At 41.5% G+C, this 16,029-nt stretch overlaps 1 protein-coding gene across 1 annotated transcript; it reads right to left on the reverse strand.

Annotated features, from left to right (window-relative positions):
• Positions 1-10,381: 10,381 nt before the first annotated feature.
• On the reverse strand, positions 10,382-15,445 carry GPR33 (G protein-coupled receptor 33). The gene is made up of 2 exons (XM_043921370.1): positions 15,398-15,445; positions 10,382-11,446 (listed from the first exon to the last, which is right to left on the reverse strand). Exon 2 carries the CDS (start codon positions 11,429-11,431, stop codon positions 10,409-10,411), a length of 1,023 nt encoding a protein of 340 aa, XP_043777305.1. The 5' UTR covers positions 11,432-11,446; positions 15,398-15,445; the 3' UTR covers positions 10,382-10,408.
• Between the last annotated feature and the right edge of the window lie 584 nt (positions 15,446-16,029).

A 16,029-nucleotide genomic window follows, 5' to 3' on the forward strand; every position in this document is an offset into this window, starting at 1 on the left:
GAAGGCTATACATTAAATGACATATTACTGATAGTGTATACAATCCAGAGCTAAGCATCTTGTGACCTCTTGCAAGAATAAAGAAGAATGTCATCTTTTAAAAAACATTTAATTTGTTGATGTATAATTGTGTTTTTTGGTTGTTTCTTTATTTTTAAATATTTATTTCTTTGACTGCACTGGGTCATATTTGCAGAATATGGAATCTAGATCTCTGATCAGGGATGGAATCTAGGCCTCCTGCATTGGGAGCATGGAATCTTAGCCACTGGACCACCAGGAAAGTTCCAAGAATTTTATCTTTTAAGGAGTTGTCTTGATGATAGAAGAATGTTATTCTTTATGGTTAAGAAGGTATGCAGGTGGGGGACGTTTGTTTGATGCATAATGCAGATACACAATGGACGGTAACTGGGGAGAGAGGAGTTCAAAAGGCAAAGAAAATTTTTATGTTTAAATTTTCCTTATTTTGCCATAAAAGAAGAATTTTATTTCACAAAGGGAGGAAGACACTGCCTTCAAGGGATCTTGAAGACTTGACTAAGAGGCATGTTAGAGGGAGCCACTATGGACTTATAGCTCTCTTTTGGACCATGGGGGAAGAAAATTTGGAATCAGATTTGATTTGATACTGAAAAAATAATGAACCATTTTCATTGTCTTTGAGTGCTGTAACTAAGTAAACCTCATACTGACTCCAGCAGGAAGTAAATAAATAATTTTGATAATGAATTGTTCATATACATCTAAATCTTCAATTGCATTTACTTGAGATAAAAAAGGGAACCAGTATTATCAGATGGCAGCTCTCTGATTGCTCCTTTTGGCAAATGAAGCAAAAGAAATACTGTGGAGCCTTAGCATGCTTGAAGAAGGACAATATAAAGACCCCACTAATAGAGAATAATTTCAACTCTGGAATTAATTAATAAGTGCATTCACATATTTAGCCAATTTTTGGTGTAAACATTTATTTATCATGCCAGACACCAAACTAGGTGTTGGAAATATATGAGGAATAAGATGCTGTTCTCACCTCACAGAGCTCAGAATTTAGTGAAGACACAGGAAAACAATAGGGAGCATTAGAAAAGGATTTGTTTTACACTATTGTGTTCTTAAATACAGTGTTATCAAACCCAAATTCATGAATCTGATGCACAGTGAAGTCAAACAACTGCAAACTTTATAGTGTGGAGCAGAGAAAGATTTGTTGCAGGGCCAAGCAAGGAGAACAGGCAGCTCATGCAGAAGAAACCCTCCTGAACTCCAAGATGGTTTTCAAGGAAGAATTTTTAAAGGCAACATTTGGGGGGCGGGGTGTGCCAAAAGGCTGTGGGGTATGTGATTTTCTTCTGATTGGTTATAGTGACCTAATAGGGTGGCGATCCAGAAATCTAAAGCATCAGTCTTCTCCTTCAGACTGATCTGTAGTCTCAGAATGTAGTCACATCCTCCACCCTGGTGGAGGTCTTAGTTCCTGCAGAACAACTCAAAGTATGTGTCAAATTGTTATAAATATTCCTGGAGGAGGAACTAGGACTCTGTTATGTAGCTGAGCTGTTATTGTTTCTTGACTGCTATCCCTTTGTTTCTGCATTCCTCACTTCCCTAATTAGTAACTTCTTGAATCTCCTCTTTGGAACCCAGGAAAGACCTAGGAGACTACAGCCTTTTTCTACCAAAAACAAAAAAAACCAAAAAACCAAGGTGGAGATGTTAGGGGAACCACTGACTGAAACTGTCCACCATGGCCAGGCACCACAGTAACCACTTGCATGAGTTATCTTAAACAGGGGTTTCTGGTAAGGGATGTGGAACTAACAGGCTACCACCAACCAGAAGAATTCAAGAAAGGCCAAAAGGAGAGAGCAGACTCCAGTCCACATATCCTGCCAACTTCCCAGAATCCTTCTTGCTGGAATCCATCTTGGCTGAGTGATGTGTGCACCACCAGGAAGAACCCTAAATCAGAGTGATTGGCCAGAGACAACTCAGAAACTAACCCGACTACCATAAAACCCCAGACTGCAAACCACGTGGTAGAGTAGTACTCCTGGGTTCCCTTAACCTCCTACTCTCTACCCAGGCTTCCCTTTCCAGTAAAGTCTCTTACTTTGTCAGCATGTGTGTCTCCTTGGACAATTCGTTTCTGAGTGTTAGACAAGAGCCCACTCTCAGGCCCTGGAAGGACTCCCCATTCCTGTAATAGGGGCACTGAGGGACTGTTGTATCTAGGAGCACCGTGCAGCGTCCTGCTGGGTTTCACCAGCAAGGGAAGGACAGGACTTGGAAGGGGAGCCACCTCCTGGAAAGCCTGAACTACTCCTTTCCCAATTTGGAACCAGTCTGTTATTCCATGTCCAGTTCTAACCATTGCTTCTTGACCTGCATACAGATTTCTCAGGAGGCAGGTAAGGTGGTCTGGTATTGCCATCTCTAAGAATTTTCCACTGGAAAAGCCATAACTTTGACTCCATGGGCCTTTGTCAGCAAAGCGACGACTCTTCTTTTTACTATGCTTTCCAACTTGGTCATAGCTTTTCTTCCAAGGAGCAAGCATCTTTTAATTTCATGGCTGCAGTTATTTTGGGGCCCAAGAAAACAAAGTCCGTCACTGTTTTCATTGTTTCCCACCTATTTGTCATGAAGTGATGGGATCAGATGACATGATCTTAGTTTTCTGAATGTTGAGTTTTAAGCCAGCTTTTCACTCTCCTCTTTCACCCTCATCAAGAGGTTCTTTAGTTCCTCTTCACTTTCTACCATTAGAGTGGTATCATCTGCATATCTGAGGTTATTGATACTTCTCCTGTTAATCTTGATTATAGCTTGTGATTCATCCATCCCAGCATTTTGCATGGTATACTCTGAATACAAGTTAAATAAGCAGGGTGACAATATATAGCCTTGATGCACTCCCTTCCCAATTTTGAACCAGTCAGTTGTTGCATGTCCAGTTCTAACTGTTGCTTCTTGACCCGCATAAAGGTTTCTCAGGAGACAGGTAAGGTGGTCTGGTATTCTCATCTCTTTAAGAATTTTCCAGCTTGTTGTGATCCACACAGTCAAAGGCTTTCCCCTATGCATGTTTTATTACCTTTAAGGTCTCCAATATCTGCTTCTGGCTTGACCTACAACTTCAAAAATAGATTCTCTTCCTGTAGGCCACAGTCAAAAGTCTAATATTGTAAGTACTGTGTTTAGCTGCACTCTGCTGGGCATGAAGCTGATTAAAGTAATTCACATTAACTGGTGAGTGAAATATAACCTTCTCAAAAGGTATATTTGCATTTCAATAGCAGTCCTTTAACACAAATTCATCTCTAATTGATAAAATGTGTGAGATTTCCTTTCCATGGGAAGGAGGAGGGGGAATAACACCTTAATTTTCTAAATTTAAGACAGTTACTACTCTTAGAGCCTCGATTCTCACTTCCCAGTCACTCCTCAGCAGAATGCAGTTTTGCTTCTCTTGCTGAGGCTAATCACTCTGAAAGGCTTTTAGGGTAAAGTCAGTGGACACCGTCACCTTTTGAATAACTTTTATGTTTGGGGAAATTCCCACATGATGAGTATCCTTTTTCCATGTAGATATCAGTTCCCTAGCCTCCTTTGCAGCTAGGATGCAGGCATGCTGATTAGATGCTACATGCAAGATTAAGGTTGCAAGTGAGCAGTGTGAATAAACAGTGCTTGGGGCTTCTGCATGGGCCTTCCATTTTCCTGATGTCATTGTTGGCAGGGCTTTCAGACACAGGAGGTTCAAGATCAGGTGCAGAAGTGGCATTGGTGGCAGTAGCAGTTGCACTGAAACCTAGTTGCTGGCATTTTGGGCCCAGAGGTAGCAACAGCAGTAATTGGTACTGTTGCAGGAAGGGGGACCTCTTCCAGGACCTGAGAGTGGGCTCTGGTCTAAAACTCGGAAATGAATTTTTCGAGGAGACACATGTGCTGACAAAGCAAGAGACTTTATTGGGAGGGGACACCCTGGTGGGGAGCAGGAAGGCAAGGGAACCCGGAAGAACTGCTCTGCCACATGGTTCGCTGTCTGGGGTTTTATGATAATCCAATTAGTTTCCGAGTTGTCTCTGGCCAGTCACTCTGACTCAAGGTCCTTCCTGGTGACATATGCATCACGCATGGATTCCATGTGAGAAGTCAAGATGGATTCCAGTGAGAAGGATTCTGGAAGGTTGGTAGGACATGTAGAGAGTCTCCTCTCTCTTTTTGACATTTCCTGTATTCTTCTAGTGGGTGATAGCCTGTTAGTTCTGCAGTCCTTACTGAAAGGTTGTTGTTGAGCCATGAAAGACACTGGGATTCTTGGCCTCCGGAGGAGAGGAATTCAATATGAGGCCAGTGATGGGGCTTGATCGTTCAGAGGTTTTGTGTAATAAAGTTTTATTAAAGTATAAAAGAGAGAAAGCTTCTGACATAGATGTCAGAAGGGAGCAGAAAGAGTGCCTCCTTTACTAGTTTCAGCAAGCTGTTTTGTGTCTGTTAGAAAGCTATCAATCAGATAAGAGACACACCTCGAGGCTGACAGAGGCTTACCAGGCCCCTCTCCCACAATATGCATTTTTGAGATAGGATGGCATGAGGTGTTTGGTATGAATACTGGTTTGTTGAGCTATTATCAGCCCAAGGTTTGGGAAAAGGAAGAAAGTTAGTTTTAGGTGGAACCATTTTGAAGAAAGCAAATTCCAAAGCAAATAAATAGTTTCATTAACATAGCTTAAGACAAACATTTCCATGAGAAAAACGCACTGGTTAGCTCAAAGTTGGAGAAAAGTTCAGGTGGAACCAGGTGTCGTCATGGCAACACAGAATTTTAAGAGAAAAAAAGTCTGACATTTGTACTTTGTTTCCTCGTGCTGTGTAAGGGAGAGATAAAAAATGTCTGACACTTGCAGCCTGTTTCGTCTGTTTGGAGACCCCCTGGCCTTTCTGCCTGTTACCCTCTCATTACCAAGACCTCCTGTTTAAGATAATTCATGCAAGTGGTTTCTATGGGGCCTGACCAGGGTGGGTGGTTTCAGTCAGTGGTTCCTTTAACAGTATCATTGAATGAAACAGATTCCTGACCTGAACTGCTTGGTGGCATGTGGCATGCACTGTCCCTGGAATCTTAGCCCTGAATGTTTCTCCAGCTAGTCCAGTAATTTTATGAACTGCTTAATATCCTCTAGTAAACTGGTGTTTATTTAGTCACTAAGTTGAGTCTGACTCATTTGAGACCTCATGGTCTGTAGCCCACCAGGCTCCTCTGTCCATGGGATTTCCCAGGCAAGAATACTGGAGTGGCACAGTGGTGTGCCATTTCCTTCTCCAGGGGATCTTTCCGACTCAGGGATCAAACCTACATCTCCTTCAAGTCAGAATGAAATCTACTGTTTGCATCCAAAAACACTAATAGATAAAAGAGTCATCCTCAGTTTTCCCCTTGGCCTTGACCCCTTGACCAGAAAAATTTATAAGACAAGACTGTCTACTTTCTCCAGTCCCTTCTTCCACTTCTTTGTTCAGGCCACGTCATGTGTTACCCAGTTTGCTGCAACTTTATCTCATTTGATCACCCACCTCCAGTTTGACTTGTCAGATTGGTCTTTCTAAAATACAACTCTAATTCAATCACTCTTTGGCTGAAGACCCTTCAGTGGCTCCTTATTGCTTCATGATAAAGTCTAGGATCAAGTCCAAACTTCTTAGCAGGAGCTTTTGGGATCCAGGCCTGGTTGACCTTTCTATGTCATCTTGGCCATACCTGCTTCTCACACTTGTGATCCAATCATGCTGTTGCTCTGGATCAGCAGCAGTGAATCCCCTAGGGTCCTATTGGAAATGTGGCATCTCAGCCCTTCTCCAGATTTAACTGTGTCAGAATCAACATTTCAACAAGATCATTAGGTGATAACCAAATTTGGGTAGTGCTGCTTGTAGCACTGTGTTCTTTCCCTCTGGGGCTTTTACACCTTCTGCTTCCTCTATCTTCCTGTCCTTTGCGTACTTCAGATGTTTAGCACTGTTCTGCAGCACTCAGCCGGGAAAGCCTCTCTGATTGGTGAAGACTTGGTTAGAGGCTTTTGTCTGTTACTGCAAATATCTAATTTACTCCTTTGTACTGTAATGATCTTTTTACTCCTTTTTCTTTGCCACTATGCAGTGGTCTTCTCTCCTGGTTGTATTTTAGAGTTAACTTGTGTGTAGTCGCTAATTTGTATCTAATTCTTTGTGACCCCATGGACTATAGTCTGCCAGACTCCTCTGTCCTTTTCCAAGCAAGAATACTGGAGCAAGTTGCCATTGCCTTCTCCAGGAGGTCTTCCTGGCCCAGGGATTCAGCCTACATCTCTTGCATTGACAGGTGGATTCTTTACCACTGTGCCACCTGACAAGCCTTTGATATAGATAGAACTAACTAATATATAAAAGATAATCCAAAAAAAAAAAAAAAAGATAATCCGTCACTGATACTATGTGGTCCTGTTGTGCTGTAATAATTTTCAAAAACTTGAAGCAAAACTTGAAAACTAGGGAAAACAAGTTAATTTTGTTATTGCTATTTTAAAATTAAATGTACTCTGACATTACCCTGGAAGATTCTCAAACATTTATAATTGTGCTAGCTCCATATTTTTGTGACAGCTTAATCCATAAATATTAAAAAGACATTTAAGGTATCTTTATATAATACTTAAAACATTAAGGTATACATTCTTTATAGTGTATTCTTTGGGGTTTCCCCAGTGACTCAGTGATAAAGAACGCCTGCAATGCAGGAGACATGGATTTGATCCCTAGGTAGGGAAGATCCCCTGGAGGAGGGCATGGCAACCCACTCCAGTATTCTTGCCTGGAGAAGCCCCATGGACAGAGGAGCCTGGAGGGCTACAGTCCATAGGGTCACAAAGAGTCAGACACGACTGAAGCAACTTAGTATGAACGCACGCATTCTTTATAGATAAGTGTCTTGTGATCTCCATGGTAAATTTTGTTCTTAACAAATAATGTAGGTGCTATCCGAATAAACAAAGGCCTTCGTCTAAATGTCTATTTGCTAGAGAATTCTGTGATAGAAACTTCAGCTTGATAGATGCTATTACCTTAGTGACCTTCCTAGTCTAAACCTTAGGTGTGATGGGCCCTTCCCTCCTCCTTCCCTGGCGCAGGCTCTTGTGTGTTCATTCATGCTCTGTTCCCGCATCACCTCGGTCGGGACTACAGAGGCGCCAGCTCCGGGGCCACCTCCTCCGTGGAGCTGACTGGTGAGATCTGAGGCGAGGTGATCCTATGGCGCCTGCTGCCTCAGACAGTGATCCCAGTTAACAGACATGTGAACTGCCACTGTGTGGTCACTGTGGTATCCACTGTCTGGGCCTGGGCACCTCGATCCACCGAGGGCTGGAAGAAAACATTGCAGGAACGGCTGGGTACTTCTTCAGACTAGGCTGCTTTCTGGACTTGCCCCTTTTTGCTCCAAAGTGCAGTAAGAGCACAAACTATAGTGGCCCGGCTCAGCCATTGGTCAGTGTCACAGTGACCCCGCCCGCAAGCGAGCTACCCTTAGTGGTTCTGATCAGCCATTGGTTGGTGTGGCAGTAGGCCCCTCCCTCCTACGGTGACTAAATTCAGACTGAGGGGATATGGTTTTTTGACACACTAGTCTGCCTTCTTCTCACTCTGCGAAATGAAGTGAAGTGAAGTGAAGTGAAAGCAGCTCAGTCCTGTCCTACTCTTTGCAACTCCATTGACTGTCCATGGAATTCTCCAGGCCAGAATACTGGAGTGGGTAGCCTTTCCCTTCTCCAGGGGATCTTCCCAACTTTCTGACAAAAGTCGTTATTCCCTGTTCTGTCAACTTGTCTCCCGATTTATTGGCCTGTTGTGTGTGAAGAATGAGCTTTGGCTTGGCAAAATTATTGGTATTCAGAAATTGATATTTTTATAGCCTCAAAAGTCAAAGGTTAAGTATCACAATTGCATGATTTCATAACTAGGGTGGCTATATTTGAAAACAAAGGAAAATAGTAGGGATTGTACATGAACCATGAGCTTCTAGATGTTCAAGCTGGATTTAGGAAAGGCAGAGAAACCAGAGATCACATTGCCAACATCCTCTGGATCATTGAAAAAGCAAGAGAGTTCCAGGAAAATATCTATTTCTGCTTTATTGACTATGTCAAAGCCTTTGACTGTGTGGATCACAACAAACTGTGGAAAATTCTGAAAGAGATGGGAATACCAGACCACTTGACCTGCCTCTTGAGAAATCTGTATGCAGGTCAGGAAGTAACAGTTAGAACATGGAACAACAGACTGGTTCCAAATAGGAAAAGGAGTATGTCAAGGCTGTATATTGCCACCCTGCTTATTTAACTTATATGCAGAGTACATCATGAGAAACGCTGGGCTGGATGAAGCACAAGCTAGAATCAAGATTGCCAGGAGAAATATCAATAACCTCAGATATGCAAATGACACCACCCTTATGGCAGAAAGTGAAGAACTAAAGAGCCTCTTGATGAAAGTGAAAGAGGAGAGCGAAAAAGTTGGCTTAAATCTCAACATTTAGAAAACAAAGATCATGGCATCCAGTCCCATTACTCATGGCAAATGGATGGGGAAACAGTGGAAACAGTGGCAGACTTTATTTTGGGGGGCTCCAAAATCACTGCAGGTGGTGACTGCAGTCATGAAACTAAAAGACGCTTCTTGGAAGGAAAGTTATGACCAACCCAGACAGCATATTAAAAAGCAGAGATGTTACTTTGCCAACAAAGGTCTGTCTTGTCAAGGCTATGATTTTTCCAGTAGTCATGTGTGGATGTGAGAGTTGGACCATAAAGAAAGCTGAGCGCTGAAGAATTGATGCTTTTGAACTGTGGTGTTGGAGAAGACTCTTGAGAGTCCCTCAGACTGCAAGGAGACCCAACTAGTCCATCCTAAAGGAGATCAGTCCTGGGCGTTCTTTGGAAGGACTGATATTGAGGCTAAAACTCCAATACCTTGGCCATGTGATGTGAAGAACTGACTCATTTGAAAAGACCCTGATGCTGGGAAAGATTGAAGGTGGGAGGAGAAGGGGACGACAGAGGATGAGATGGTTGGATGGTATCACCAACTCAATGCACATGAGTTTGGGTAAACTCAGGGAGTTGGTGATGGACAGGGAGGCCTGGCATGCTGCAGTCCATGGGGTTGCAGAGTCAGACACGACTGAGAGACTGAACTGAACTGAACTGAGAGTATGGAGAAACCAAAGCTTTTGTAAATTGCTGGTGAGAATGTAACATGGTGCGGCTATTGTGGAAAAGGTGGCAATTCCTTAAAACTTAAAGAATTGCCACGTAACCCAGCAATTCAAAATAATTTAAAATTTGAAAACAAAAACTCAGACACTTGTACACCAGTGTTCATAGTAGCATTATTCACAACAGCCAAAAGGTGGGAACAACTCAAATGTCTCTCAACAGAAGAATCGATAAACAAAATGTGGTATATTCATATGAAGTGAAGTGAAAAAGTCTTTCAGTTGTGTTCGACTCTTTGCGACCCCCTGGCAATACAGTCCATGGAATTCTCCAGGCCAGAATACTGGAGTGAGTAGCCTTTCCCTTCTCTAGGGGATCTTCCCAATCCAGGGATCAAACCCAGGTCTCCTGCATTGCAGGTGGATTCTATATCAGCTGAGCCACAAGGGAAGCCCAAGAATACTGGAGTGTATAGCCTATCCCTTCTCCAGTGGATCTTCCTGACCCGGGAATTGAACCAGGGTCTCCTTCATTGCAAGTGGATAGTTTACCATCTGAGTTATCAGGGAACCCTATAATAGAATATTATTTAGCCATAAAAGAATGGAGTTCTGATCCATGATACAACATGGATAAACCTTGAAAACATTATATTAAGTTAAATAAGCCAGACACAAAAGGAGAAATACTGTATGATTCCACTTACATAGAACATCTAGAATAGCAAATTCACAGAACTAGAAAGCCGATTAGATGGTATGAGGGGTTGGGGGAAGGGGGAATGAAGAGTTACTGCTTAACGGGTACAGTTTTTCTTTCTGGTGATTAAAAATTTTGGGAATAGATAGTGGTGATTATTGCAAAATACTGTGAATTTAATGCCACCATAATGTACAATGAAAAATAAATGGTGTTATATGTTGCATGTATTTTACCACAAAGTAAAAAGAAAAAAAATCACCTTTTCAACATTACCCACCACATTTTCAACATTACCTACCACATTTTATAGTCCTTATAATATTCATAAATCTAACTATAGTACAGTCCATGTGTCTCTCTAATATAGACAGTATATCATACACAAAAGCTGAGTATTTGTCTCTGATGATGTCTTTGACTAAGAGCCCACTGTTTGCTCTGGGATCCAAAATTTACATGTCGGCTTCTGAATTTAGGTTTTCTGTCCTTTCTGACAAGGAATCCTCACTGAATGTTGACTCAAAAAGAACAAGGACAGACTTCTTGAAAACTTTTCTGAAGTTCTCCCCAATAAAGAGGTAGAGTGTGGGAGAAAACACAGTATTGAAGGTAGTAGTTACCACTGTGAGTAAGAGAGTCAACTGGAAAAACAGAGATCTGTTTTCAGTGAGAAGTAAGCCTTGGTATACATGATAGGGCATCCAACACACAAAGAAGGAGACAATGGCTGTCATCATGACTTTGAAGGGCTTGCTGGATTTCAACAGTCCCCTCTCTTTCATCTTTTTGGCTACTCTTTCATAACAAAAGGTGATGATGAGGAAAGGCAGAAGGAAGCCCAGCAAGAAGCGACTGCTGAAACAGGCTACATGAATCCATTTCCTTAATGTTTGCATCTTTTTGCTCTCCCAGTTAGTAGACACAGCATAGTTGTTTTGGCAGGTCACCCTTCCTCTATGGTCAGTATGTGTCTCCCTGAAAACCACATAGGGCATGCCAAGGGCAGCAGCAAAGATCCAGATTCCCAGGATGATGCTGGAAGCCCAGCGTGGGGTTCGATGCAGTTGTGACCACACCGGGTGAAAAGTGAGAAGGTAACGATCAACACTGATGGCTGAGATGAAGAAGACAGAGGCGAACATTGCTGCATACAAAATGCTGTTGAAGATCTTGCACGTGGCCCTTCCAAAGCTCCAGTGATTGTCTTGAAGGTGAGAGATGGCCAAAAATGGCAAAAATAATATTGAAATAAAATAGGAGAGAATGAGATGAAAATACAAGAGAGTATTGACAGTCTTTTTCATTTTGAATTTTAGCACCCATAGATAGAGACCATTGGTGATCGTGCCAATTAAAAATGACATAAACAAAAGAACTACAACAATCACTGTTGAGGCAGAAGCTGAGATGTGAGTTCTGTTTCTTATTAAAGTAGAGTCATTGAGGAGGTAATCAGTAGAGTTGGTCAGGTCCATAATTGGAATGAGAAACTGGAAATGACAACAAAAAAGAAGCAAAGGACATGATTAAACATGGAAATTAAAATAGTAATTTTTGCATATTAATATTCAAAATGGCTGTGTTTTTAAAATGACAAATAGTATTTCTGCAATAATACAAATTAGATATTTTTCTTTATTTTTGTATGAGGAATTAGGATCAGATTAATGTGAGCACCAAATATAGAAACACTATAGATGCAGTGAATTAATGTGAAACAGAAATAACATTTGGAATATTTTTACTTTGTTAAGTGATTTAGGTAGCTAAAAGTATTCTAATTAGGTATTAGCCAGAAGTCTGACCCTTCTTGATGGGCACAGGTTCTTGAATAAGGCAGTGTAGAAACAGTTTTACTTGGCTAGGACTTGGTTAGGGTAATGTTGCTAATGAAACTGAATAACAAATATAACAATGGCTGCAAATTAGTAATCATGTTGGAGCTATAGTTAGACTTCTTCCATGAGCTAATTATATATAATAAATGTTATTAGCTATTAATAGTATTTAACACTCAGTTCATATGGGAGCTCTCTGGCACTGAGAGATCATGAAGGGCCTTCCAAAATCAATGAAAGAGGAGGGTGTATTGTAGAACCTCATAGCTGCTCTTTCTTTCTTGGAGAGGAGAGAGAAGTCAAGGAACTTATATTTATCCAATACTTGTTGTATGCAAGGAGCTTTATATAAAAATAGTTTTTTTTCCCATATAAAGGCAAATATTTAAACAGAGGAGAAAATGAAGGAGGGGTTTAATTTCTTATTCATCAACATCTCCCACCATACCTCCACTGTGGTAGGTGGGGAGCCCTACCAGTGTTTTGTTATTTCTTGGAAAATTGGAAATTCATGTATAGTGTTTTTTTAATTAAAAAAACTTTATTGCAGTATAGTTGATTTACAATGTTGTGTTAGTTTCAAGAGTAGAGCAAAGTGAATCAGTTATATATATACACATATCCACTCTTATTTTTATATATTCTTTTCCCATATAGGCCATTATAGAGTATGGAGGAGAGTTACCTGTGCTATGCAGCTGTTTCTTATTATTATTTATTTTTTATATAGTAGTGTAGTGTGTATATGTCAGTCCCAATCTTCCAATTTATGCCTCTTCCCTTTTATCTCCTGCTAACCTTGTTTTCTACATGTGTGACTCTACTTCTGTTTTGTAAATAAATTCATTTGTACCTTCATTTTTTTTAGATTCCACATATAAGAAATATCATATGATATTTGTCTTTCTGTGTCTGACTTTCTTCACTCAGTATGACAATCTCTAGGTCTATCCACATGTGTAGTATTTTAATGGTGTTCCATGAATCAGTGTCTTTGATGATTCAGAATATCCTATTTCTTGAATAAATGCCCCTATAGTATTGAAAATATAGACCTGAGAGTATTTTGGGAAATAGCTATTATAATAGAATCATATCAACTAATTGGTTTTTGATAAACTGGGTAAAGCAGTAGAAATTACTAATAACTTTTTTTCACTAAACAAAAACATTCTAAGAATACAGAGAGAGAAGAAATAGCATAATTGCTGTTAAAATCACAACTGCCTTAAGTTAATTCTGCCTGCTAAGGGAGTTGCAAGATTTTCCCTGCCAAGTAGAAAAATGATCCTGTGCGGGAAGATACCTTGGTAGTCTGCTTTGGGAATAAAAAGTGAAGTCTTGGGACATGGCATGGGTGAGCAATGGTGAGTGAAAGAATTGGAGCCCTAGGAAGAGGCTGGGTAAAGGTCCTGGGACTATGGGAAGAGGGAGGAGGAGTGAGGATGTTCTCCAGAGAGGGGCCACATGAAAACACAGCAGGAGGGTGGGAGGCTTACAGGGGAGGAAGGGCCAATGAGATATTCTGAGAAGCAGAGATGACACAGGGGATTTAAAATGAGGAATGTCTTAATATTTAACCTTAATCCACTTGCTATGCTTTGGCATGGTGTCATGTCTCCCTTATCCTCATTAATCACAACTTTCTTGTGTTGGTGGTTGCTCTGGGAAATGGAAAGAAAAGAGCTGTGTTTTCCCTGTTTGGGAAGGAGTAGGACAAAGAGAAGAGACCGGTGGTGGGAGATGAGTTGTTAATGAGATGATGAATATGGTGGAAACTAGACAGATAGTGGGGCGTGTGTAGACCAGGAGAAACAAAATCCTATGGAGGGTTTCTGATATTGTGTGTGTAGACCTATGTGTATCTATTTGTGTGTGGTGTGTGTGTGTATACCTGTGTGTCTGTGTGCCTGTGGTCTGTCTTTATATTTGTGGTGCATTTGTGTGTATGTGTGTGCATACATGGTGTGTGTGTCTCTAATGGTGTGTGTTTGAATTCATGGGAGGATGTGTGTGGAGGTGTGTGGTATGTATATGTATCTGTGATCTGAGTGTGTGTGGCATATTCTTATGGTCTCTGTGGTATCAGCAGTCCGTGTGTGTATTTATCTGTGTAGTGTGTATATGTTTAGTGTTTGCCTGGTTGTGTGTATGATAGCTCTGTATGTGCATATGAGAAACTGAATTATAGAGAAGTTTTTATTAAAAATTGTGTGGCTGGGCTCCATCTAGAAGGGTGACTGAAAGTAATGTAGGACTTGAGGAAAATCAACATTGGTAGTGATTCTGAAGAGCATATAAAGTTTTCTGCGGCTGCTACGGCTAAGTCGCTTCAGTCGTGTCCGACTCTGTGCGACCCCATAGACAGAAGCCCACCAGGCTCCCCCGTCCCTGGGATTCTCCAGGCAAGAACACTGGAGTGGGTTGCCATTTCCTTCTCCAATGCATGAAAGTGAAAAGTGAAAGTGAAGTCACTCAGTCGTGTCCGACTCTTCACAACCCCATGGACTGCAGCCTACCAGGCTCCATGGGACTTTCCAGGCAAGAGTCCTGGAGTGGGTTGCCATTGCCTTCTCTGATAAAGTTTCCTAGGAACCCTGATTTATTGCACAGGACCAGGAGATTTCTTCATCCTTAAATATCTTTTGAAATGGTTTTAAAGTAGTTACTTATAAATTGGGCCTTCCCAGGTGTCGCTAGTGGTAAAGAACTCGCCTGCGAATGCAGAATATGCAAAAGATGCAGGTTCAATCCCTGGGTCGGGAAAATCCTGTGGAAGAAGGAATGGCAACTCTCTCTAGCATTCTTGCTTGGAAAATTCCAAGAATAGAGGATCCTGGTGGGCTACAGTCCAATGGACTGCGAAGAGTAGGGCGTGACTGAACACAGCACAGCACAGCATGGCACTTATAAACTAACGGGGCAGAACTGGGGCTCTGGCATCCCACCGAACTGGGTTTCAATCCTGTCTCTACCACTTACCAGTTCTATGATTTTGGACTCTTAACTCCAAGCCTGTTTCATCTTCTAAACCCCAGTGACTTCTTATGAGGACTAAGTGAGATAATATATTTGGATCACTTACCTCCCTTCATAGCATGTATTAAGCATTCAATAACTTTTTACCTGTTTGTTGAACTTTTTTTTGCCTCACTGCATGGCATGTGGAATCTTTTTTCCCTGATCAGGGATCAAACCCACACCCTCTGCAGTGGAAGAATGAATTCTTAACCACTGGCCTGCCAGCGAAGTCCCCTCAACTTGTTATATTAAGGGTAGCTGGAGCCTCATTTTGCCCTTTTAATGTCATATTTCTCTTTCCCAAAGCCCAACTACTAAATTCTAGAGTACCACTAGGGATTTCTGAAAAAATCTAAATTTTCATCTATTGGGGCAAGGGCTGTCAGAGTTATTATGAAACCTTACTATAGTGGTACCTTTGGCATAAATGACTTTCAGGCAGACCCCACCTTAGCTTGGAAACATCAAGCTACTGTGGAGGAGGCGACCACAAGAATCTCTGGAAGCTTGATCTGGAGTGAGCCTAGAGGGTCTATTCAGATGATAGCTCTAGGATAAACCTGCTATCTCAGGGAACCTTACCTTGAAGTTGTATCTTCACACCAGACGGTCTTGGGAGGGTCAAAGGGATTCTATATCAGCAGTTTCCTCTCCAGGGACAGAGGCAAAAGTTAGTGACAATTTGCCTGCCTTTCAGCTGCTTTTCTTCTTGCCTATGCTACTCCCCAGCCATGAACCTACTATTTAAATATTCAGCAAGACTTCCTCTTGCTGTTTCCCCTTCCTTTTTCTGTGGAATGTATACTCTAAAGGTGTAGGCAGAGAGTTGAGTATTTCTTCAAATCATTTCTCCATTTTAAGGAAAAATTGAAAAAATTCCATAAACAATGTTATGCTATTCAGGTTACTCTATTTCAGTTCAGTTCAGTTCAGTCGCTCAGTCGTGTCTGACTCTTTGTGACCCCATGGACTGCAGCACTCCACGCTTCCCTGTCCATCTCCAACTCCCTGAGTTTACCCAAACTCATGTGCATTGAGTCAGTGATGCCATCCAACCATCTCATCCTCTGTCGTCCCCTTCTCCTCCCACCTTCAATCTTTCCCAGCATCACGGTCTTTTCAAATGAGTCAGTTCTTCACATCAGGTGGCCAAAGTATTGGAGTTTGACCTTCACCATCAGTCCTTCCAATGAATATTCAGGACTGATTTCCTT

This window comes from Cervus elaphus, chromosome 13 (genome assembly GCF_910594005.1).
Source record: "Cervus elaphus chromosome 13, mCerEla1.1, whole genome shotgun sequence".
NCBI lineage: Eukaryota > Metazoa > Chordata > Mammalia > Artiodactyla > Cervidae > Cervus > Cervus elaphus.